General features: G+C 40.4%; 1 protein-coding gene across 3 annotated transcripts in view; it reads left to right on the plus strand.

The window, feature by feature from the left end:
* Positions 1-26,066, plus strand: part of DERA (deoxyribose-phosphate aldolase) — a 117,803-nt gene that overhangs the window by 37,728 nt on the left and 54,009 nt on the right. For all 3 annotated transcript variants that reach the window (XM_027035634.2, XM_053225874.1, XM_053225873.1), the window contains 4 exons: positions 11,702-11,799; positions 12,960-13,107; positions 14,834-14,929; positions 16,930-17,064. In XM_027035634.2, coding sequence (XP_026891435.1) covers positions 11,702-11,799; positions 12,960-13,107; positions 14,834-14,929; positions 16,930-17,064 — 477 coding nt within the window. The remainder of the gene's footprint in view (positions 1-11,701; positions 11,800-12,959; positions 13,108-14,833; positions 14,930-16,929; positions 17,065-26,066) is intronic.

Raw genomic sequence — 26,066 nt, forward strand, 5'->3', positions numbered from 1 at the left:
GAGAGAGAGAGAGAGAGAGAGAATCCCAAGGCGGCCCTATGCTCAGTGCGGAACCTGTTGTGGGCCTCCATCCCACGACCCTGGAAACATGACCTCAGCCAAAATCAAACGTTGGAAACTCAACCAACTGGAACGTTGGAAACTCAACCAACTGAGCCACCCACATGCCCATATTTTATTTATTAAAACAATGAAATATGGAAGCAATGCTAAACCGGATGGGACAGGGAGTGTCAACTGAGTGTGTCCTGGGCCAATTAGGATGACGGGTTGACTCTAGTGAGGACCAGAAGCTCAGCAGATGGACCTGATTGTGCTGAGTATTTGATTTTACTCCAATGGTCAGAGCGTGGATGCAGAGGGATCAGCTCTGATGGTTTGTTCCAGTCTGTGAACTTTCCACACAGAGACTTAGCTGAGGGTATTTGTGGGTACTGCGCAGAAGGAATTCTTCCTTGATTTTTGTGCTCTGTGAACCTTCCAGCTGCTTCTAGAATACCAACTCTTCTTGGACTGTTTATTCTCCAGATGGCACCAGAGAATAGGCAGCTCTTATTTGTCTGAAGGCAAAGTGTGAAGACTGAAATGGTACAGTCAGTGGACTGATGAGGTTATGACCACTCTCTCCTCCCCACTACCATTGTTCTGGTTCAAGCTACCACCTGCTTGCATGAGCCTCCTATTAGCTTCCCCACAGCAGCCAGAGGGACCTCCTAAAATGTAAATCTAAATCAGATCATTTCATTCCTCCACACAGAGCTCTCTGAAGACTTCCTGTCTCACATCTAAAGTCTTTTCTGTGCTGAAAAAGTCCTTCTTAAGGGGCTTTCAAACCTTACGGGCCATGCTTCACAACAGGCCATGTACTTTATATTACAGCCATGTAGTACATGCCTACATATGTATAATTGAAACAAAATGTCTGTACATGACCCTTATCTGTATTGTATATAAGGTGTCCTGATGTTTTCCATTTTGTTTCTTCTTTTTAAAAAATACTGGTTGTGGGGCGCCTGGGTGGCGCAGTCGGTTAAGCGTCCGACTTCAGCCAGGTCACGATCTTGCGGTCCGTGAGTTCGAGCCCCGTGTCAGGCTCTGGGCTGATGGCTCAGAGCCTGGAGCCTGTTTCCGATTCTGTGTCTCCCTCTCTCTCTGCCCCCCCCCCCCCCCCCGTTCATGCTCTGTCTCTCTCTGTCCCAAAAATAAAAATAAAAACGTTGAAAAAAAAAATACTGGTTGTAGCTGACAAAGTTGATTTCATGACATGTCCATGGGTCATGGCTCTCAGTATGGAGAACATTTTACTCTATGACCTGGTCCATGCCTGCCTCTTTGACCACTATCTCTGCCACTCCCAGTCCTCCTTGTTTACCATCCCCCAGTTACACCTGTGTCCCTGCTTTGCCTCCAACATGACATGTTCGCTCTTGCTTTAGGGCTTTTGCATTTGCTCCGCTCTCTGCCTACAGCACTGTTTCCCCTGGTTGATGGTCTCTTTGCTCACCTCCTTATTTAATATGGGGCTCTGCTCCGTTGTTTTCATACCAGAAATTCTCCCTGAGCATGCCCATCCCTGCATTCTCTTTTCTCTTATCCTATGTAACATACGTTCCATAACGTGTTCAACATACATGTATATGTTTATATGTCTTATCTCATTAGAAGCTTTGTGAGAGTATGGATTTTGTTTTTTCATTCACTGCTGAATCCACAGAGCCTCAAGCAGTGCTGGCACCATCGTGTGTACTCCCTTTTTATTAGTTGAATGAAAGAATAAATGTAATCCATTGACGGATTTGTATCGACCAAACTTTCTAGGAGCAAAGTCCCTGATCTGTCTCATATCTTAAGTTTAAGCTATCGACTTTGGCACGGAGACCCCTATATAACACTCTGTGAGCAGGCCTAATGCCATTTGGTCCAGGAATTCTGGGGTCCTGTGTACCTGCACATGGACTGGAAAGAGAATGTGGTATCAGGGAAAGTCTGGACCTTTGGCCCCATAGACTCCTTAACTATGCAGAAGGGCATTGCTATGGGTGGGCCAGTGTGGGCCCAGGTGTGATATTAGTATCATATAGGATTTATATAATAATCAGGTTCTGTCTGGTGGCCTGTGGTGCTAATGTTTTGGTGATCTTTTCTACGGGAGCAGTAATGGTGGCATTCTGATGTTATCCCTTCCACCTGGCATCATACAGCCGTGTCAGGCTGGGTTTGTGGAAGAGCTCAGTGGCAAGGTAGGTCACGACAGGTTTGGAGTGTGAAATGCCCCAGGGAGGCGTCCTACGATGCTGATGCCTGGACTACAGTACCAGATACCTTACTGGTTTACCTACTGTAGTCTCTCTCCACCTGTCCTGCACACTCCTGCTTGTGTGCCTCGTAATTCGAAAGAGTTTAATGTAGCTTGTTTTTACTGCTCAGTAAGATAAAGCTTGCACTTGGTAAAGATTTTCAGTTTTATGGAACTGCAACATGAGAAAGTAGAAATTTTATATAATTCTAGCTCTGAAGAGAAGAAACCCTCCTATCAATTTGGTATATATTCTACTTTTTTTGCACAAGTACCAACAGAGATATGTTTTATACTTGTTGTTTTTGTAAACATTTTTATTTTAGAAAATCACTGCTGTGCGGGTCGCTTATTTTCACGGAGTAATGCACCATGATCGGTTTTCCATGACAGTACTTACTGATCTACCTCATCCTTTTTAATGGCTGGATCATATTCTGTTTTATGGATCTGCTATATTTGATTGAACCAGTCATGGATCTTGGTACCCCTTGTAACAATAGTATCATAAATAGCTTTTCATATTTGTATTTGTGTATTTGTGTAAGCGTTTCTATGGGACATATTCTGTATGCTGATTATTTTTACAAAATACTTCTTTGATTCTGTTACAGCCCAGTTTGGAAATCTTCAGAGGCTCTGATCACTTACAGGAGAAAGTCTAGACCAGTGCTGTCTAATAGAAATACAATGTGCGGGTGCTTGGGTAGCTCAGTTGGTTAAGTGTATGACTCTTGATTTTGGCTCAGGTTGTGATCTTGCTGCTTGTGAGATCGAGCCCTGCATTGGGCTCTGTGCAGACAGCACAGAGCCTGCTTGGGATTCTATCTCTCTTCTCTCTCTGCTCCTCTTTTCCACACACTCTCTCTCAAAGTAAATAAACTTAAAAAAAAAATACAACGGGCAACACAAAGTAATTTAAGGTCTTCTAGAATCTACATTATAAAAGGTAAAAAACAGGTGAAAATTGTTTTAATAACTTTTTATTTAACCAAATATTTATTCAACCCAAATATTATATTGTCAGTGTATAATCAATACCAAGACATAATTACAGAGATATTTTGCATTCGTTTTGGTGCTAAATCTTTGAAATCTGCTGAGTATTTTATACTTAAAGCATATCTCAAATTGGACTGTTCCACATTTCAGATGCTCGGATGGCCACATGTGGCCAGTGGCTACTGATTGGATAGCACAGCTCTAGACTCCTTAGCCTTGCACTTAAGAAGCTTTACAAATAAGCCACAGTGAATCACGTAGAGCCAACTTGCTTTTACTCCTGACACTCTATTTCCCTTAAACCTTCAGAGGTTCCACTTTTTTCTTCTTGAATCCTGCCCATCCTTCGGGTAGGCTTTCTCAGCGTTGGCACTATTGACGTTTGGGGCCAGTTACTCTCTGTTATTGGACCGTGCTGTTGGTCCTGAGCCTGTTACTGGTAGTGGCCTTGGTTAGGAATGCCCGCAGTGCCCACCTGGGTACATCATTTGTGGCAAATTCCATAGACAGTTCCCCTACCGGGGCTCCTATTTGTGGGTGGGCCACCTGTTCCTGTTCTTGTCACAGCTGCAGGGCACACTTCAGCAAAAATCATCAGGGAACTTTGAGGATCAAGACTTCTTACTCACAGGTCCTGGAGAGTACACGGCACACCTGAGGGCCGCACTGTGTAGTTTCAGGTAGAGAGGGAGCAAGTGTGCGTGCACAAGTGGTGACCTGTGTCTTTATTTAGGGTCTCAGGGTGGGTGTCTAGGGTTTTGTGGGCTGTCTCTCTACTGGCTAATTTAAAGCAAAAGAGCAGGAATTGGAGCATGAGAAGGGGAAGCAAGGTGACTCAGGTGGTTGTCTAGGTTACCCAGGGCTCTCTGAGAGAGGAACCTTCATGTGGGGGGGCTGTCTAGCTCCTTGTTGCTTGGTTTGTTAGCAGCAGTGTCATACAGCTGCTGATGTGTTTATTCAGGACAGATGTCCTGAAATGGATGCCTAAGCAATCAAAAGCTTAGTGTCAGGCACTTACACTACTGAGAGAGACTGTCCTGTACGTTGTAGGATGCCTAGCAGCATCCCTGGCCTCTGCCTACTAGATGCAAATGTCACTTTCCTACCACCAGCTGTGACAACCAAAAATGTCTCCAGACTGAAAACGTTTGCTTTAGGGTCAATCTCTCATGTCCACTTATTTACTAAGAGGTTTTTTTTTTTTTTAGCCAGCTGGATGAACTGACTCTGACCTTCCCTTCCTCTGAACTTGACTTATTGCCCAGCCATTGTGGTAGGTGTATGTTACAGGGAAAATGCCTTTGTGGTCAAATGTTTGAGAAATGCTGAATTAAAGAAAATCCAAGAGTCTTTCTTTCCTGTGGGACTTCGTTGTAGAGGCTAATGTGCTAAATGCTTTATGTATCTCTAAGAGAAACTAACCCATGTAGCATGTCCCAAACTTACTGACCACTGTCATAGAAATTTATAATTTTTTTGAGTTTCCAGCAACTAACTCCTGTCCTCTTAGTGTTGGGCAATTCCATCAGGGAGGCACAAAGAGGAAGGAATGGATCTCTCCTCTTCCCTGCCGCCCACAGTCATGCATAGTTCAGGCTTTGGATGCTTTTATATGGAACTTGAGGCTCCGAGTGAGTTAGGTTAAGTGGTGGTGTCATTGTCCACAGCAGCTGCTGTGACATCTTGGCCAGGCTATTGCTGTTAAATGTTGGCGTTGTTCTGTTTTTGGCTCTGTATTGTTGTCTTTGGTTCCTGTCTCTTTTCTGAGCTTGTTCCTCCAATCTCTTCTCAGTTATCTGAGTTTTTACCATCCTTCCCTTTTTGTTCCAGTCACCAAAGTCAGTTTTTTGTCATTTTTAAAAACTGAAAGATTCCTAACTGATTCTTTGGAAATGTTGGTTAAAAGCCAACATATGTCCCCATATTTTTTATATTATTCAGATCTTGCCAGTCTGTGACTTTATTCCCTAAGCTCTTTCAGGATAGCAGCAACCTGTTTCATGCCACTGCATTTCTCACCCCGTGTAGCACAATGCCTGCAGGCCAGACAGGCTAAATGGAGAGGTAGTAGGACTTGTATTTGGGTGCTTCACTCCTCTAAGGGCTTCTGGCTCTCTGGCTACATAATTGTAGCCACCCCTAGCTGTTGAAACTTTGAGGCTGGTCACTGAGTGCTTATGGGCATCCTTGGAACAAGTGGATCTGAAACAGGGAGCCTGGAGACCGCAACAAACAGTACTTCTGATGCCAGAGCAAGTGACTAGGTTCTCCTTTTGGTGTCTAGATTAACCTACAGGCAATAGCTGATGAATCGAGAAGAAGAATAATTGGGAGAAATTACTTAGTAAAGAGCAGCAATAGCTGGGAAAGGGCTCATGTCTTAAGGAGGGATGAAGGATAAGAGAAAATGGGGAGACCTTAAAATCACAATGGGATGCTGCTATGTGAAGCCAGTACAAGAGCACATGTATCTTATAATGTGAGCCCAGACTTTCTTCCACTGTGATGTGTTCTGAAAGAATGTTATAACCCACATGGCTATGGATACAATACATACTAGAAATGAAAGCCAGAGGGAACAGGAGGGTAAGCAGAAAATATTCTAGATTGGTAAAGAAGGAACAAGTTAGCAGATCATGTCAGATTGATGCCATAAATCTAAGTTGAAGTATTTTATTTATTTAAAAATTAAAATAATATATTTATCTATTTTTTAGAGAGAGAGAGTGAGAGAGAAAGACAAAGCATAAGCAGGGGAGGGGCAGAGAGAGAGAGGGAGACATAGAATCAGAAGCAGGCTCCAGGCTCTGAGCTGTCAGCACAGAGCCTGATGTGGGGCTCGAACCCATGAACCGTGAGATCTTGACCTGAGCTGAAGTCAGATGCTTAATCGACTGAGCTGCCTATGTGCCCCTAAGCTGAAATATTTTAGAGGGTGTAGTAAACTTAATATTCACCTGGACTTGGATTAATAACCTAAAGAGTGGTCTTAATGGAGAATGTAGGATAGGAGTTGAAGATTAGGGTCAGAGTGGCTCTGGGGAGATGTCATAGTAGTAAGGCTCTGTGACTAGTAGTAATGTATGTTCTAAGTTGCTGGTGTCTTGGTTTCTATTTTTTTTTTTTTTAAATAAGCTTCACCCCTAGCATGGAGCCCAGTGTGGCACTTAAACTCATGACCCTGAGATTAAGACCTGAGCTGAGATCAGGAGTTGGACACTAAACCAACTGAGCCCGGGTGTCTTAGTTTTTAGACCATCTATCTGGGTTCTGAGAATTGGGTTTACACAGTAGGATGTTGGAAAAGTTGGCACATGTCCAGTGGGGGCGTGGATGCCCCAGAGAGCTTACCAGGGGCTTACTGGATGGTAGTAGACTTTGTGAAGAAAGCTAATTCTTATTCCTACCTGCTAGTAAGGATGGGGCTTCCAGTCTTTCTTGTATATTTTTGGCTTAGGAAGTGGGCAAGGCTGAGTCTGCTCATTTATATAAGTTGAGTATCTAATGAGCTTGGATGGATCAGGCATGCACTAACATCCAAAGCTCTTTTTTTTTTTCTAGCCAAGCTGCCCTTTTCCAAGGCTAAGTTTAAAAGACCCTACATGGTTGGGGCTGCTGGGTAGTTCAGTCAGTTGGGCGTCCGACTTTGGCTCAAGTCATGACCTCATGATCTGTGAATTTGAGCCCTGTGTTGGGCTCTGTGCTGAAAGCTCAGAGCCTGGAGCCTGCTTCGTATTCTGTGTCTCCCTCTCTCTGCCCCTCCCCTGCTCATGCTCTGTCTCTGTCTCTCAAAAATAAACATTAAAAAAAAAAAAAAAAGACTAGACATGGTCAAGTTGATATTTCACCAGTTACAGGGTCTGTGGTAAACAATAAATTTACTGTGGAGCGCCTGGATGGTTTAATTGGTTAAGCAACCGACTCCTGATTATGGCTCACATCATGATCTCACAGTTTGTGAGACTGAACCCTGTTGGGCTCTGTGTTGACAGCGTGGAGCCTGCTTGGGATTATCTATCTCCCTCTCTCTCTGCTTCTCCTTCTCTCTCTCTGTTCTCTCTCTCTCTCTCTCTCAAAATAAATAAACATTTTTAAAAATTTAATAAATTTACTGTGATGCAAGAGCCTTATTGAGCAACTATTTTTGTGCTAGGCACTTGTGCATATGGAAAGGTCTGGCTGATTCCTGGGAAGTTGCAAATTAGAACTGGAAATAAACAGAAAAGAATGAAAAGAAAGCATGGGAAATTTAGTCTTTCTTCCTTTTCCTAAATTTGGGGGAAAAAAAATCTCTAATAAGCTATCACAATGTATTTTTCTCTATTAGGAACAAAGGTCAAATCAAAATACAAATAAACCTCCTTTCACAGAGTTACCATTTGAAATACTCTGAAGAAGTGCGAGAACCTCCAGGGAAGCACCCGTGGAAGTGACAGACTACATGGTAGAGTTGTAAGGAAAATGATTTGTCTCCATTGAGACTTAACACAGGAACGCTAACAGTAATAAAAAATTGTGAGAAGAGTCTCTGAGAATAAATTTATAACTGACAGAGGGCCTGAAAGCCACCCAAATGGCATGCTAAGAGACACAGTAGGATATTTTTTCATGGGAGAGTTTTAAGAAAAGAGTATTATCGCCTTCCAATTATGGCTTCATGTCGATTCTCCCCAAAGGCATGTGCACTTGAAACCCCTCCTGGCCCTGTAAGAGAAGATTCTATGGTACTGATGAGATTGTGTGCATTAGAATCACTTCTCCTGGAAAGGAGACGCTAAAGGGTACTCGAATAAAATATTAAAAATTATGAAGGACATAACAAAGGCCAATCAGTCCTTTCTTTTCCCCAGACCCCATAATATGAGAACAAGGGTTATTTGATGAAATTAAAGAGTAGCAAATTAAGTGCTAATAAAATGAGATAGTCACTTATATAATTCATTACCATGGGAGGTCACAGAGGCAAATTCTGTGGCTAGATTAAATACGGGGCCAGATAATTTTATGACCACTAATGATATTTTTAACAGTGGAGGCTGATACTGCAAGAGAAGTCATCCTATTACATTCTCCAGTAGGTGGTTTGCAGGGACCTCTGGCGAGTGATGTCTGTGAAGTATGAGAGCAGGCCTTGTGGGTTCTAACCTTTGGTGGGGAATATTACTAAAAATTAGTTTTTAAGGTGGATGTCCTCAGGTATTCCATGCATGCCTCAATCCCAACTTCTCTTGTGGAGATCCACAAGTTCCTTTATTGGAAACAGCTGGGGTGCAAAGTTCCATTATACAAGGTGAGTAAGTTCCAGAGATCTAGTGTACGGTAATGTGACCATTGTTAACAATACTTTATCGTGTGCTTGAAATCTGCCCAGAGAGCAGATCTTAATTGTTCTCAGCACACACAAAAAAGGGAAAAAGAGAAAATGGTGTGAAGTGATAGATAGGTTAATCAGCTTGATTGTGGTGATTATTTCGCAGTGCATATGTATATCAAAACACCAAGATGTGTATCTTAAACATACACAATTTTTATTTGTCAGTTATACCTCAATAAAGTGGTGGTGGGGAAAAAGTAAACGCTCATTTTGTTTTAAAGCAGCTGGGAAAGGTGTTGCTCAGAATTCGATCATGGCTGGTGTCGGGGAACCATTCGGCTTATTTATTGAATGCCGCCCATGTGTCAGGCACTTGGCTTGGAGTTTTAAAAATCTGTGGGGAATGTGAACATTTCGGCAAATCAGTGTATTCAGAATGAAGGGGTCTGCGCTAACGGTAGACTAGAGAGTAGCCTTAAGTGCAAAGAAACAAGGGAGTAGCTCAACTGGTATGGTTCGGAGAAGGTTCACAGAGAAGGTAGCATGCGAACTGAGTCCTAAAGGTTGGGTAGGAGTTCACTGTATTGGCAAGATAATGAAGGGCAGAAGGAGCAGACAGCGTGCACAGGTCCAGAGACAGAACGTGACAGGCTTGCCAGTGAACTCCTGATAGTTTAGAAACGCTGTACCACAGGGTTGGAGGCGCAGAGAGGGAGAAGAGGGTCATATGAGGACAGAGGCAGCCAGGCGGTGGTGGAGCGTCCTGGACCCCTCTCCAGTAGCAGTGCTTCCATTGGTGGTAGTGGTAGAGGAGAGGTGGGGAGGGGCTTCCAGAAGTGTCACACGACTGATAAAGGACGGCCCCTCAAAGCCTTGCCCCACCAGCATAGGCTTCCCTCTTTTGGCCACTGACAACAGTGGCTTGGTGGTGAGCCTTGTATTTCACACAACTCTTTGCCTCATTGGTTTTACTATCTGCCTGAAACGATCTTTACCACAAACCTAATCACCGTTACTAGTTTTTGTTTTTGTTTTTTTAAGAATCTCCCCTGTCTGTGGGTATAGAGGGGTTCTTATAGGTCTTATGATTAGGATGAGTCTGATGTGTCTGTCTGGTCTTATTTCTTTGGGCTTTACGTAGAACCCATCTCTGTGTAGGGAAGAAGAGGCAGATTTCATTTGCTTGACCTTAGACTCCCATTTTCTCTGTGATGTTGGCTCAGTAGACAAGCAGGAAAACACACAGTGTCTCTGAGGAGCAGATGGAGTGAAATGTTAAAAATCTGTTTTGTTAAATGATTTCGGCTAACAAAATAGTTTAATTGAAAAAAAAAAGCACCCAGACTCTGCTCTTTATTCAGTGATATTTAAATAAATATATCATTATTAATCACTCAAACTCTCACTTCGAATTTCTACAACATTAATATTGATAAGAGGAATCAATTGGAAATGAGAGAATTTTTTTTTGTAGAAACGTGGCCTTATCTCTGTGGTAGATGCAAATACTTTATTATTATTATTTGTGTTGTTGTGTAGTGCAGTATGCAATCAGCGGTTTTCCCCATCACATTGTAGAGAATTGTGTACCGTAGTCCCCTCTTATCCATGGAGAATATGTTCCAAGACCACCCCTAGTCGATGCCTGAAACTGTGGACAGTGGTTGACCCTACATATATACCATATTTTTTCCTATACATATACACCTATGACAATTTTTAATTTATAAATTAGGTACAGTAAGAGATTAACGGCAATAAGTAATAGTAAAATAGAACAATTATGACAATATGCTATAATACAAGTCATGTGAATGTGGTCTCTCTCAGAATATTTTATTGTACTGTAGTCACCCTAGTGATGATGTGAGATGATAAAATACCTATCTGATGAGAGGAAATGAGGTGAATGATGCAGACATTGTGAGCTAGCGTTAGGCTACTATTGACCTTCTGATACCTCAGGAGGAGGATCTTCGGTTTTTGGACTGCAGTTGACCACAGGTAACTGATACTGCAGGAAGCAGAATCACGGATAATTGGGACATATTTCCTAATGAATAGCCTTTCCCACTGTGTTTTTTTTAAGCCTCTTCTAAGAAGAAGTTGCTGGAGGGATATAAAAATGAAGTTATTTATAGAAGGTAGAAGATGCTGGAGGGATATAAAAGTGAGGTTATTTGCAGAAGGTAAATGGGTGTGTGCTCAATTTACTCTAAGGTCACCTCTGTCATACAGAGTGCTGGTGGATAAAAGTGAAATACATGTACACCACCCTGTGTTTGGTGTTAGATACTCAAAGATAAGATCATGACTCACAGTACAGTGAGCATAGGAGACCATTTTACCATGACTCCTGGCTGAACTAAATACAAGTTGTACAGTACAGCTGTATCCAAAATGTTAGCTCTATCTGAGGAGCTTGGCAGTGTTTTCACCAAAGCTAACATGTAGGCTGGGTTCAAAATAGAAGTTACAGTTAACTAAGATGGAGGGTAGGATCGAGGTAGGAAAGAGCATTTCAAAACCGAAGCAATAGTGATGTCTCCCAGACTTTTGAACACCTTGTTTCTTTCTTTCCCTTTTTGAAACTTCTGTTCTATCAATGTTGTAATTTCTAATACATTTTGAAATAGTCTCCTTTGAGGAAAGAATGGGATATATCATATCAGCCTCTAGTAGAGACTAATCTTGTCAGTAGGGGGTAGTGATCAAGGGTTCCTTTAAGCCCCAACATTAATTCACTAGGCAGTTTATTAATCATTTGTTCTCCTGGACGGGGCACTTACAAATAAGTCTTTGCCGTCAGATGTGAGGCACATGGCAGGAGTAATGTAACATTTTCCTCTGTTAGATATGTCTGTGTAACGAATCAATACAAGTTCTTCCGGTTCCTCCTGTACTTGATTTTACGTGAAGTATGCCTTTTCATGACCAAGCTTCTTTCAACAAGGCTATTGATTTGTAATTGTGCAAAAAAGAAACAGAAGCTTTATAAGAGCTTCGATGCAAAATGATATATCCTTCCAAGGACTGCGTGAAAATAGGTGAATATATTTGATAAAGAAGTGTTCTTCTTTCCCCTTTAGACCTTAGCTGGATCTCCAAAATACAAGTGAATCAACCAGCAGTTCTGAGGCGTGCAGAGCAAATCCAGGCTCGCAGAATGGTGAAAAAGGAGTGGCAAGTAAGGTTTCTTCTTGAGCATTCTATTCCTGTAGTTTACAATGCCTGGTCTCTTCCCTCAAGGCCACAATATTGAATTTTGCTCAAGATGCATCTAAACTTAAAAGATTGCAGCTGTCCACGACTTATTTTAATAATTCATATATGATGATGATGGGTTGGAGAAAGATAACACATTTATCCGAACAAGTTAAACATCTTACCACTCTTGAGTGGCAAAGCCGCAAATGAATTTGAGGCATCTTTATTCATGAGTGAATTAAATGGCGTATTTCCTCAACACATTTATTCAGTTCCTTAGACATACCTTCTTTGGTTGTCTTCTATTTTAATTTTTAAACCATAACGTCTAAACCTGGTGTGCCTGCTGTTGAGGCCCTTAGGCATAAAAGTTGACCTTCTTTGACCACCGTGTTTACCTTACTATTAATTTTCATAAATCATTTTCCAAAATTCAAAAAGTGATGTTTCATGGGGTACTTGTGGTCAGCATATCCTTCAGTGGATACTGACCAAAGATGTGCTGTGGATCACAGGACTAGAAGGAATTCAGAATTCATTTCTCAAGTGAGGCAAAATATTGCCATTGAATCCTTTAGGGTGACATTTCTCATTTGACTCATCCTTGGAAATATTCTAATTGAAAGATAAAAGGAAATTCATTAGAATGAATTACACACTATGAATATTGTTTTAAAAATGGGGTTGGGATACAGTGAAAAAAAAAACAGCAAAGAAATTGGAGACTTCTTTTTTAATGTCTCATCCTAGATCTCAAGTGTGGAGGTAAAAATATCAGTTAGAGATCCTCTTATTCCCAAGTTCTCTCATATCATGGTAGCCATCAGGGCTCCTGATGGATAAGATGGGGAGGTGTGATGTGGGGAGGCTTGCTCTATTAGGGATTTCACTTTGAGATAGCTACGGAAGGAAAATAGTTTTAAGACTACTCTGTACCCCTCTTTTATTTTGTTCTCTGCAGTGTTCATCTTTTTGGTCCCTGTTGAGCAATGTCTATATCATATAGAGAATGACATGCCTGAGAACAGTGTAGATGTCAGATTTTAGCACAAATGTTTGTCTAATGATTTCCTGCTAACTAACTGGGTTGTTGACTTTTTTTTTTTTTTTTTAATCTTGTTTTTACTTTTCTTAAACCAGGCTGCTTGGCTCCTGAAAGCTGTTACCTTTATAGATCTTACTACACTCTCAGGTGATGACACATCTTCCAACGTTCAAAGGCTTTGTTATAAAGCCAAGTATCCAATCCGGGAAGATCTTTTGAAAGCTTTAAATGTGCATGATAAAGGTAATGTTGTTGTGTATAATCTGTCTGTGTTTACCCCTTTACAGTAAGTACTAATTACTAAATCTAAGAGGACTTAAGACAAGATTCAGCTGCTTAAATGATAATAGCAGTAAGATCCACTGGTAGATTTGTGTACATAGCAAATAATTGAGATTCTTCTCTAAAAAACAGCAGGGGGAGAATCTGGATCTCTTTTTTAGGTCAGTTCTTCCCATCATGGATTAAAGTTGCTGGTAGAGAGTTTCTTTATTTTTCTTTCTACTTCTTCAGTGTGGGAAATTTTCCATCTAGTGACTCTAAAATACTGATTCTCATTCCCTAGCCACATGTGCAAAAGCCAGTCTCATTACTTAATAATCACATCTCATACATAAAGTATTTTCTGTGAGTAAATGAAATACTTTTGAGAATAAAATGCAAATGGGGAATATTGCATGCTCGTATATTAGGTTAGATCTTTTGAAAAAAGTTATATTCACTCTCTTAGTATACATGAAAGAAAGGACTTTCTAAAGTTGCCGTAAGTTTAGAATGTTAACATTTTAGGAAAGGAGGAGACCTTTCTTTGAGAGTTGATCCTCTGTATCTAAATGAGGAAACCGAGATCTGGAAGGCTAACAGCATTTCCGGGATGATGTGCGTATCACTCACTGGGCTGGTTTTAGGAGCTTTTCATGGAGAGTTGCTTCATGATCCCCGAGTGCCTGTCTGTAATGAATGCAGCTAGAGATGCTGCTTTGGTCCGATGCTGGTGTTTTATCCCAAGTAATTTGTAGATAATTTGTAGACCTATAACGCCACAGCTTTTGAAAAATATTTATGATGTTTCTTTTGAGTTGACAATAAAAACACCACCTGTTTGTAGGTGTTGTTATACAAAGTTATTAAAAGTAACAGCCTTGAGGGAGGGGCTGAAAAAAGTAACAACTTCATATGAGTCTTACGCTCTTGTTTTGTTTTATATTGGCCATTTGATTTTTATTTGATTTTTTTTAGATTTAAGAGCTTATTCTTCCAAATAAGGGCTCCAGATTCAGAGTTTATTATTTCTTGCAACAGAGGGAATAGGATCAATTAAATGTCATTTTGCTATATTACCTTGTAAGGTTCACGTCCATTTTTTTTTCCATCCACTGTCTGTTTGCTGTAGAAATCTGGATTTTGTTATCTACACGAAATAAAATAATGTCACTGAGTCAAGACCATTATGTTTACCATTTAGGAATTTTTAAAAAGTGGTATTATATTATCCTCAAAGAGTAGCATCATGATTGTTTTATTCCATGACTTTAACAGTTAGAAAATGACCCATATTGTCAAGACCTGGAAGGGAATGTGGAGAGTCAAAGCGTTTTCTTTATTAAATTTTTTTTTAATGTTTATTTATTCTTGAGAGAGAGAGAGAGGGAGAGATCAGGGGAGGGGCAGAGAGAGAGGGGGACACAGAATCCAAGCAGGCTCCAGGCTGTGAGCTGTCAGCACAGAGCACGACGCGGGGCTCGAACCCACGAACCGTGAGATCATGACCTGAGCCGAAGTCAGATGCTTAACCAACTGAGCCACCCAGGCGCCCCTAAAACTTTTTCATTCAGTGCAGCGTCATGGGGGAGTTATTTTTCCTGCCATTTTGATTTCTGCCAGTGTGGTGGTATAAATAATAATTAAAAGCATATTGTACAAATTGAACTTCCGCTAAAGTAGGCTGTTACGATTTCTTTCTTCATAGGCCTTACTACAGCCGCTGTTTGTGTTTATCCCGCACGAGTGTGTGATGCTGTGAAAGCACTGAAGGCAGCCGGCTCCACCATCCCAGTGGCTTCGGGTAAAATTGTTTTGGCTTTGCTGTTGTCTGTCAATCTGTTTCCGGTTCTTCACCTCAAAACACCTGGAGGCTTTATATATAATTTTATATTATTTTAATTAGTTTTATCTATTTAATTATTTGTTTTTACTCATTGTCTCAGTATCTGATTGCCTGCTAAGTCGCTGACCATGTGAATTCCCAAGAATACAGAAGCGTTTCCCTGTCCTTAAGGAAACTTAGTTGTTTAGGAGGAATAATCAAGTTTAAAACATCATCATGCAGGATATATAGTATTATATGTATGCAAAATATGCTAATAGAGATATGCAGAAGCTACACTTGTAACTCTGAGCAGGGAGTGATTTATTTTGCAGAGGTTGGTGACAGAGAGTAAGGGGATTCTTCATAGAGGAGCTAATAGCTGCATAGGGTCTTAAAGGGTAAGGAGGCGTGTTGGTGAGTTAGCGAATGATTTTAGACAGAGGAACTAGCGTGTGTGAAGGCACAGGAGTGTGTTCAGGAACTGTACGTGGCTTGCAGTTGTTGGGTCTAAATTGGGGCAAGGAGGCAAGGGGCTCTGGGAGTTGAAGCTGGAGAGGTAGATCAGGGCCGGATCCCATAGGGAAACTAGGCTCGGCAGTGGCCTTTGGGCTCATTCTGGTGATGGGGAAGATACTGCAAGGTTTTGAGAAGAGGTTATGTCATGATCAGCTTTATGCTGTAGTGGGTCAGGAGATGGTACTGGACACATTAAGGAGGGGTGACAAGATGTTAGGGGGACTTATCACAGTCCCTGTGGGAGGTGAGGAGAGCCACTCCAAAGCCTGGGAGATAAAGTAGAGAGGGTATGTTCAGGAGTTATTGGCTTAAGAGAGACTCAGTAGGACTTGGCATGAAGGAAAGAAGAGTCTTAAAAGCTTCTGTGTAGCTGAGTGTGTGTGAGTATATGGATGGACAGATATAAAGTTAGATTGTACTTTTAGAAGATGTTAAGAGGAATATCCTGGGGCCTTGAAAAAGGAGTCTAAAAGATGATTAATTTATTTTATTAGGGATACATCAAAAGAAACATAGTATACAGTATTGATATACAAGCCATTTGTGAGGATTCCCACAGTATTTGGCAGCTGCCTTAATTTTTCATCAGCTTCTGTCAATTCAGCTTTTCTTTTATACAACAGGGAAACGTGCTCTCCTGTAAGATAGCAGACCCAAGGAATTTAATAACATCAAGGAAATACAAAAGGTTATCTTTAGTCATAGAAATGGAATTAATGATGCACGTGTAAAAAATATAATAGGTTTTCAGAAGTGTGGCTGTATTTTCTTTTCGTTTTTGTTTTTTGTTTTTTTTGTACTTGGTCCTGTTCGTCCCACCTCACCCCTGTCCCAATTTTGTGGACAAATTAGGTACTTTTCCCTCCTGCTGTCTCTTCCCTCTATTCTCATCTGCTTGGCTATTCATTTTAAGATAGGCAGTGGGAAAAACCTATACTGCAATTTGGTTACCACAGCTGTAAGTGTGAGTGAGTAAATCAAGAATACAATGATAGCCAACTTGATTAGGAGTAGGATCCATAATTAACCAGGGTCCATCAAGATAGAGCTATAGCTACTGTTTTATGACTCGGTGTGACGATAACATATTTTCTTAGTATCTATTTACTTAGAGCCCCCTCATGAGCATCACTGCAGCAACTTACTTTCAGGTTTTCCAGACGATGCAATACTAATATTTATCCTAACACCAATAACACCATATGAGATGACCTTCTATTTCTTCACACTTCACTTTGCAACATAAGCGTGAAGCTCTTTAGTGTCATTAATGCTTTAGTCTAAATGCTGTTTGTTGTTGTTTTTTGTGTTTTTGTATCAAATTCCTTGTTGAGAAACCAACTAAAATTTGTCTTCTTTCCTTCCTCCCTTCCTTCCTTTTTTCCTCCCTTCCCTCTCTCTTTGCTTCCTTCCTTCCTCCCTCCCTCCCTTCCTTTCTTCTTTTTCCCTCTCTTTACTAGTGGCCACTGGCTTTCCAGCTGGACAGACTCATTTAAAAACGCGATTGGAAGAGATCAGATTGGCTGTGGAAGATGGAGCTACGGAAATTGATGTGGTAATTAACAGGACCTTGGTGCTGACAGGCCAGTGGGAAGGTATGTGCAAGTCCTTACCTAAGAGGGAGGCCTAGTTCTGTCCTAGTGAATGAAATGGAGACGATTGGAAAAGAGGCAGCATGTTTTGGAAGTCATTGTTCTAGATTACAAGTCACTAGATCAGAAGGCGAATTTCAGAGAAAACACGGCTGGTATTGCTCATCCTTGTTCCCCTCACAAATCCTAGACAGTTGCCCACCTATGTGAACTTTTTAGATCCCTTTGAGTGCTTAGGTGAGTGGTTATTTCTATGCAGTAGACTGTTAACTTTTATTCTGTCCTCCAGTATTTTATTACTCAATACATAAATCACTCTAGGCAAGTCATTTATGCAGAGTTTAATATGTGGAGGAAACTTCCCTTTTTTATGTTAATCTTTGTGGATTTTGTGGAGGTGGGATTAGTAGTAAGTCTGCGAAGTCTGCTTTATTCCTGCTATTCTTACACATAGTTCCTAGGAGTTATTATATTTACCTTTGAGATTCATAATTTACTATCGCACCAATTAAGAAAAACATTACCCATTTCAATAACAAACTTTTTATAATTAAATATTAAAAAATAGATTTGACCTGTGCCTTAAATATATTTTGTATAATAGAGATGGTTGATAGCTAAAATAAGTACAATTTTCTATTTCAAAAGAATCATAAAAGTAGTTCAACTAAAAATTTTTTTAAAGCTTTTTTTTTTTTTAAGTTTATCTATCTTGAGAGAGACAGGGATAGTGCACAAGCAGGGGAAGGGCAGAAAGAGAAGAAGAGATAGAGAATCCCAAGCGGGCTCTGCACTGTCAGTACTGAGCCCGACACGGGGCTCCAACTCATGAACCATGAGATCACGACCTGAACTGTAGTCAAGAGTCAGATCCTTAATCAACAAAGCTACCCAGGTGTCCTGCAACTGACACCCTTTTTCAAAGTTTAAGTAAACAGTAGGATTATATTTAATGTATTTTTTCTTGACCTACTTATTGGACTTGCCAGTATCTCATGGATATCTTTCTGTGAGTCTTTAAAAAAAATTTTTTTTTGATGTGTATTTATTTTTGGGAGGGAGACAAAATGCAAACAGGGGAGGGGAAGAGAGAGAAGGAGACACGGAATCTAAAACAGGCTCTAGGCTCTGAGCTGTCAGCACAGAGCCTGACATGGGGCTCGAACTCATGAACCGTGAGATCATGACCTGAGCCAAGTTGAACACTTAACTGACTGGGCCACCCAGGTACTCTTCCTTCTCTCTGTCAGTCCATCTAACTTAACATCTATAAATCCTTTTTTTTTTTTTAAATGTTTATGTATTTGTGTGTGTGTGTGAGAAAGAGAGAGAGAGCATGAGCAGGGGAGGGGCAGAGAGAGAGAGAGACACACAGAATCTGAAGCAGGCCCCAGGCTCTGAGCTGTTAGCACAGAGCCTGATGCGGGTCCAAAATCTGCAAACTGTGAGATCACGACCTGAGCCAAAGTCGGACGCTTAACCAGCTGAGCCACCCAGGTGCCCCTAACATCCATAAATCCTAATTCCATTGTTTATTCATTAAGAATTGCTTTTGGTTATGGAGTAGGCAAAGATTCAGTCAGTAGTTTAAATACTTCAGGATTTATTTTCTTATACAAAGTCTAGAGGTAGGTATTTCAGGGGTGACCTATGCTACTTTTTTCTTCTACTTCCAAAGTGTGTGGCTTCTGCTCTCATGCTTAAGGGCACGCCATTCTCTAAGATGGCTTCTGCAGCTCCTGTCTTTCCACTCATTTCCTAGATAATAGGAAAGAAGGGCTGTCCTATCCTAAAAATCTCATACAACATTTTTGCTTACACCTCCATGGCTCAAACTGAGTCAGTGGCCATCTTGGCTGCAAGTGAAGCCGGGAAAATGTAGTCTTTTAGCTTAGAATATTAACATTCCCAATAAGTTAGATGGTGTACATTTCTGTGCCCAGATGGAAAGGACTGAGGGAAGTTCTGGCAGAGAAGGACAGAAGGCAGAGAAGGACAGTTTAGCCGTATGGAGCTAAACGGGGTCTGACAGTAAAAAGCTTAACAGCAAAGGGCCAGGTGAAACAACAGTAACACAAATATTTAAATAAAAAGATACATGAAGTCAAAAGGCACAGTGCCATTAGCTGTGGGACAGGTCATCTCAGAGATCTTAGCAGCACTGAGAGTATCACTGTGATGCAGTCACTGATACCACAGTTCTGAATGATCTAGAACAAATGTTAAAGCCATTCCTATTGCCCTGTACTCCCAACTATACTTCATCAACATTTTTAATCCTTGCCAGGTTTAAATTCTTGACAGTTCACAAATATCTTTTTGTGCTTTTGATTTTTGTTCCTTTTCCTATGGTTCATGTGAGCTTTGACCAATTGCAAACATTTTTTTTAAGTTCTTTTTTTTTTTTTTTTTTTGAGAGAAAGTGCACATGCATGTGAACAGGAGAGCGGCAGAAAAATGGAGAGAGAGAATCCCAAGCAGGCTCTGTGCCGTTAGCATGGAGCCCAGTGCAGGGCATGATCTTATGAACTGTGGAGAGGTGAGATCATGACCTGAACCGAAATCAAGAGTCGGATGCTTAACCAACCAAGCCACCCAGGCTTTTAAATAGATGTCTCTTGTCCCTATATATTAATTCTTGTTTCCTTCTAGTCATAGATTTCAATTAAGATTTTGGGCCAGAGTAAGAGGAGAAAAATGAATAAACATAATATTTAAAACAAATTTGGAAATAAACTATATGATTTAGTTAGATAAAAAAACTATATGTCCTGTATCTTTTATTTAACAGTTGTAGACATAGAAGTATGGTTTCTATTATAACATGTGCTCTTGTCTCTAGAATACTAATTGGGAAATAAAATATAATAGGAGATGAGTTTTGATGTAATTGTCCCTTAATGAACTAGGAATGGCTGTTTTTAGGAACTGATAATTTCCTAATAACAGGCATTCATGTAAAATATAATAACACATCTTTGTCTTGGACCATACTTTTCTATTAACTTTTTTATGGTGTTAATAACCTCTTGACCCAAAACAAATTGAAAAGGAACATTTAATACTGGAAATTTAATTCTAAATAGAAACCTGCAATGACTGAGGCCTTTTTTTCACTGTGGTATTTTGTCTTAATTTGCCTCAATTTGATTACGTACTGTATTTTTCAGTGTCATGCTTTGATATTAGCTGTTTACTAAAATATGAGCCTAGAATTGATTTCTTTTTTTTTTTTTAATTTTTTTAATGTTTATTTATTTTTGAGACAGAGAGAGAGACAGAGCATGAACGGGGGAGGGGCAGAGAGAGAGGGAGACACAGAATCGGAAGCAGGCTCCAGGCTCTGAGCTGTCAGCACAGAGCCCGACGTGGGGCTCGAACTCACGGACCGCGAGATCGTGGCCTGAGTCAAAGTCGGACGTTTAACCGACTGAGCCACCCAGGCGCCCCTAGAATTGATTTCTTGGAGTTTGCTGATGGAAATGTCTGTGAGGCTATTATACGTTCAAACGTTCAAGTCTAGATTCCTCTCCTCTCTGTGCGCTGAGGTGTGTAGGACCCTGGTTAAAGCACAAAAGAAAGAGTCCCATTTTTAAACCTGGCCATTCAGACTGTATCCTAATCACTGCTCATGGTCACAGGGTCCACAGTTTCGGGCATGAACTTAAAGAGACTGGAGGGGGGCCCGTATTCCTCTTCTTTAATTCTCCTTGGTGACAATTTAAAGTTTCTTTCTCCTCAAGCTTCTAATTCTTCTGCCCATCTTGAGGCTCCTTCACTCTCAGCAGAAGACCCACCTGCTACTTTCTAGAGAAAATAGAAACCAGTAGACAGGGTCTCCCTCGAGGTCCTTGCATCAGCTCTGCTTTCCTTTGTTCCTCCTTTTCCTTCCTCCTAAGTCCAGTCCCTCCTCTGTGCAGTGGCTCTCATCTCCTCCCACATTTTCAGAGGCCTTACTCCATTTGTTGGCCATTTTTTTCTCCTGTATCTTTCATCTGTCTCTACGATTTATTCCCATCAACACCTAAACATAATGTAAGCTTTTCTTATCCATTAAAAAAATGCTCACATGTCAACCTTCCCCCTCATCTCTAGCTAAGTCTACCTTTCTGTTCTTCCCTTCATGGCTACAATTCTTAAAAGAGTTATATTTACTTGTTTCCCTTGAATCTGTACTAATCAAGATGCCAATGTCCTCTTATTTTCCTATGCCCAGGGAATATTCTGCAGTTGTTTGTTTAGCTCTACTGTTCAGCATTTGACACAGTGCACAGTCCTTCTGGAAACACTCTTTTTGCCTGGCTTTGGTAATCCTAAATTCTTCAGGTTTTCCTTCAAGTTTCTGATGACTCCTGTGTCCCTGTGTCTTGTATGCAAGGTCCTCTCTCTCCTCTGTCATCCCTGAAGTGTTGGCGGTCTTCAGGTTGGGTCCCAGCAAGCTCTCAAACTTCTTACACTTTGCACACTCTCCCTTGAAAACCTCCTGACCTCTCCGATTTCAGCCACATTCCCTATACTGAAGACCACAAAACCTCCCAAGTACCGGAACCTACATCTGCTTGACTCCAGAACTTATGCTCAATTTCCCCACTAAACCATGCTGCTTTTCATGCGTCATTTTTATGTAAGTAGAACGGTTGAATCTTGATCAGATCAGAGAATCTAGCCATTTTAGAAAGAAATCCATTAAAAAGTATTTGATTTGAACACTTTCTCTTAAATACAGGTTAGTTTCCAAACTGTGGTGTTAGTGATTGGATTGTTCTGGAATACAGTGATGCTCTCTGGCTGCTGAAAACCCTGGAGGTGATCCTCCCCATAGCTAACACTTCAGACCCCTGTGCCTTTTGACTTCATATATCTTCTATTTAAAAAGCTTTGTTCTTGTTGTTTCGCCTGACCCTTTTCTGGTAAGCTTTTTACTGTCAGATCCTGTTTTGCTCTTTATAGTACACTGTCTTTCCCTGCCTGTACTTCCTTTAGTCCTTCCTGTCCGGGCACAGAAACTTACACCATCTCACTTATCCCTCAGGACAGTAGTTTTACTTGGATATAGGGTATATATAGTATGTTATGCTGGTTCTTAGAATTACCTGACAAAATGCTTTCAGATTACTTGCCCGAACTCCTCTCTTCCTGGAACCTAGAATATCCCTCCTGAGTATATGTACTATTGGGGTTGGGTGTTGGACTGAGGGGATAGGCTTCTTTACTGTGAAAATTGCCCCAGGTGATTTTGGTTCCACCCTCTCCCCTACCATCCCATAGTTGTAGAGAATCAGTAACTTGAAACATTTATTTTTTTTTAAGTTTATTTTTCTTTATTTTGAGAGAAAGAGAGGCAGGGGGAGGGGCAGAGAGAAAGGGAGACAGAATCCCTGTGATTCTGTGCTGTGAGTGCAGAGCCCGATGCAGGGTTTGAACTCACGAACTGTGAGATCATGACCTGAGCTGAAATCAAGAGTTAGACACTTAACTGACTGAACCACCCAGGCGCCCCACATCTATTTAAAAAAAAAATACTTCTTGTTCTTGGTTCCACATAGTTTAGGTGCAGGATGATTGAAGCATTGTTGAATTTTTATATTGGTTAGTTAATACAAATAGTATTCCCTGTGTGTTTCTATTTAGTCTGGATCTGCAGTTGGCTATAATAGAAGGCTTAATGGATAAAGAGTTTCTTTCTCTGTCAAGTTTAGCCAAAAAGTACATCTACCTCTTATGCTCTCAGGAAAAGGATGGCTTTCCTCTCCCTGGAATGCTGTGCTGGACTAGGAGACAGGCAGGGGCACCCAGCCAGCCAGCCAGCATATAAGCCAGTCATCACTGGAGGTGGTCAGACCCAGAGCTTACCCAGAACAAATATACCATGGAACAAGAAGGGAGGATAACTCTGGGAGACCAGGAAGGGTTGAGAGCAGAGTCTTTGCATTGGATAGACTGTGGTTGGAATTCTGGCACTACCATTAGTAGCTTTTGGCCACATTGCTTTTCTGTGTCTTCTGTTCCTTCTCTGTAAAGTAGGAATAATGGCATCTATTTCACAGGGTTGTAATGGGGATTAAATTAGATAATGAATGTAAATTGACCATCCATTGCCTGGCCCAGATGAATCAGTCCCTCCATGCCAGCTGCAGTTTCTTCTCTTTCCCTCTCCTCCTTTTGATGCTCATAGTATGTTGTCAAGGGAAGTAACCGTAATAGTACACGTATTGAGTAAATGAAGTAGAACTCTAAAAGACTTGGATTTTAGTCTTTGTAATTTCGCTAATTTATACCTAGTCCTTGGGCAAACACTTCACTTCTCTCTGCCTCCATTTAAATAAGCTACCAATGAGGGGATAAAACTTAATGATTTCTACAGTCCTTTAGAGCTATAATGGCCTGTGATTTTATATTTGGCGTTTTCATTGTCTGGGAGTATTATTCCCTAGATAAGGACCTATAATACGGTATTTTTTCATGATGATATTAAAGTCGACATCGAAGTTGCATTTCTTAAACAGTTCTTTGAAGAAAGCATTCACCAGAAGGGGTTCATCATCTCATAAATCTTACTGAACAGGTTTTGAAAATTAAATGCATTCCATGCTCTGTAAATATAGAGGTGTTCATTTTTTACTTTTTTTATGACCTCTCTCTGCTGCATGTATTTACCTTAATATATTACCAGTGACATTGAAATGGTATCAGATTCTGCCTTGTTCAAGAATCTTCCATTTCTCTGAGCTCAAGACCTACAGCTGACTTTCTCTTCCATACTAGAGCACTGTCAGACATCGCCCCAAAGGTGGCTTCTTCTGTAACATTTTTCAGCATAGTGCGTTCAGTGTCGTACTTGGAAATGTTGTTTGTGTCCTGTATCTAGATCCCCCTTGTATCTTCTTCAGTTCGTCAGTCCTGATTTGTTCTCCTAAACCTGGTTTGTGGAGTACATGTCTCAGGCCATCAAGAGTTTTGGGGGGAGAGAATGAAATATTGGGGCCAATGCCACAGTGTCTATCACTGTGTCTTATGAAGTGGATCCTGAAAATCTTGAATCTTGGCAGCAATTTATTTTTCTTATTTGCTGATTTTTACACAAGAAGGATGGTAGAAAGAACATCTCTTAAAAGAAATTGGAATTGTTCTTTGTCTTGTAGAGTTGTTAATCAGAATATCTTATGAGAAAAGCCGTCTCTAAATCTATAGACGCTGTTTGAGGAGGAATCACATAATCTATAGTCTGTGTTTTCTCTGTTTTGGGGGTTGTTTATAACAGAAAAATGCTGGAGATACTTATAGCAGCTGTATGCTTTTATGGTTTTTGTTTTTAGGCTATGATTCTTTGAAACTTCAAATAGTATTGACCAAAATGTGTGTGTTTTATCTCTTATAGGCTATTTTACTACCTGGCGTTTTAGCTCATCTCTGTTTTAGTCTTACAAGATTAATTAGTTGCCTTGGTGGATGAAAACTGTTCTTGAACATTTTGTGACTTTTTCAATTTAAAAGGTTGCTGTACACTTTATATTAAGTGTTTTACTATACATATAATTATCTTAAGAGATATTTTCAGGCCATTCATGTGCAGTGTTGAACATCTTTTCTGGTACTCAAAAAATAATTGCTTAGATATAATTCGTTAACAATTATTTTTTAAGTGCCTTTGAGTAGCATGAAATATAAAAGGAAACTACTTTATGACTTTTAGATAGGAAGCATAGGCTTTAAACACTTGGGTTTTTACTTAAACCATAATTTCTATTCACAAAAGCTTTACTAACACAGTTTTCTTTGTCTATAGCAGTGCTTTCCCAGAAAACTTTATGGATTTCCAGGTGCCCCAAGATTAAGAATATACTTCCCTTACGGGTGGAAGCTGGAGAGAAACAAGATACTTTTGAATAGAGAAAAGTAAAATACTGTAGACGCAAGTTCCTGCTGACACAGGGAGGCAGAAGGGAGAGCCAGTTGTCAACCATTTTTGGATGCTGCTTGAAACAGATGCAGTGTGACCCCCTCTGCTCCTTGGATCTACATTCTCATCACACAGGCCTTTCCCAGTGTGGCTAAGTTCTCTGACTCCTGTCAGTGAACACACTCCATCAACACAGCCTCGCTTGTTTTTCAGCTGGGAATGATGAGCAGAAGGTCAGGTTACGACCTCCATTTCTCCTCCTCAGTGTGGCAGTGGTGGGAGGGATGTGGGGGGACAGACAGGAGACAACTCCTCCGCTGGTTTTGCTACTATATTGATTACGCATCTACAATGTGATATATCCTGGGTTTCTAGTACACCCACTTTTGCTACTCCTGAAAACCTCATTACAAGTCAAAACATTTATTATCAGGTTTTTAATGTGACATCACTATGCCAGCCACTTCTCTGGTGTATGTGTTTTGTTATATTTTGCATTATTCTGACTAATTTGCAGTCGTGGTGTTTGAATTCCATTTTCATTTGTCAGTCATCTTTTATAATAGTCTTCCAGATTATTATTTTTCTGTTACATGCAAGAATTATTCTTCCTTTCTTTTTTTAAATGGAGAAGTTTTAGTTTCCATACTGTGTGAATTTTTTAACAGTGAACATGGATTACATGTGAGTAGGTGAGCAGAAAAAAAATTAATGAAAGCTCTAGGGAATAAGGTCATGATGTATACAAAGATGTAACCATAAGGACGTTTACTGAAGTATTGTTCCTAATAGCAAAAAATCTGAAACCTTAAGTATCCAATAACAGAAAAATGATCGTATAAATTATTTATGACCATGCAGGGGAAGATTGTGTAGCTATTAAAAACTGTGCTACAAACCTATATTTATTAATATGGAAAGCTGTCTATGATATTTCAAGGGGAAAAAGCAGGCAATATGTACCATATATAATCAAATATTTTTTGTTTAAAAAATAGAATGGTTGATAATCTTGAAAGCCCTTCCATAAGAAAAAATATCTAGATGCTAAATAAATCACAATAGTATATGAAATATATCTTTTTAACTTTTATTTTTGAGTAAT

The sequence above is a fragment of the Acinonyx jubatus genome, chromosome B4 (genome assembly GCF_027475565.1).
Source record: "Acinonyx jubatus isolate Ajub_Pintada_27869175 chromosome B4, VMU_Ajub_asm_v1.0, whole genome shotgun sequence".
Taxonomy (NCBI): Eukaryota; Metazoa; Chordata; class Mammalia; order Carnivora; family Felidae; genus Acinonyx; species Acinonyx jubatus.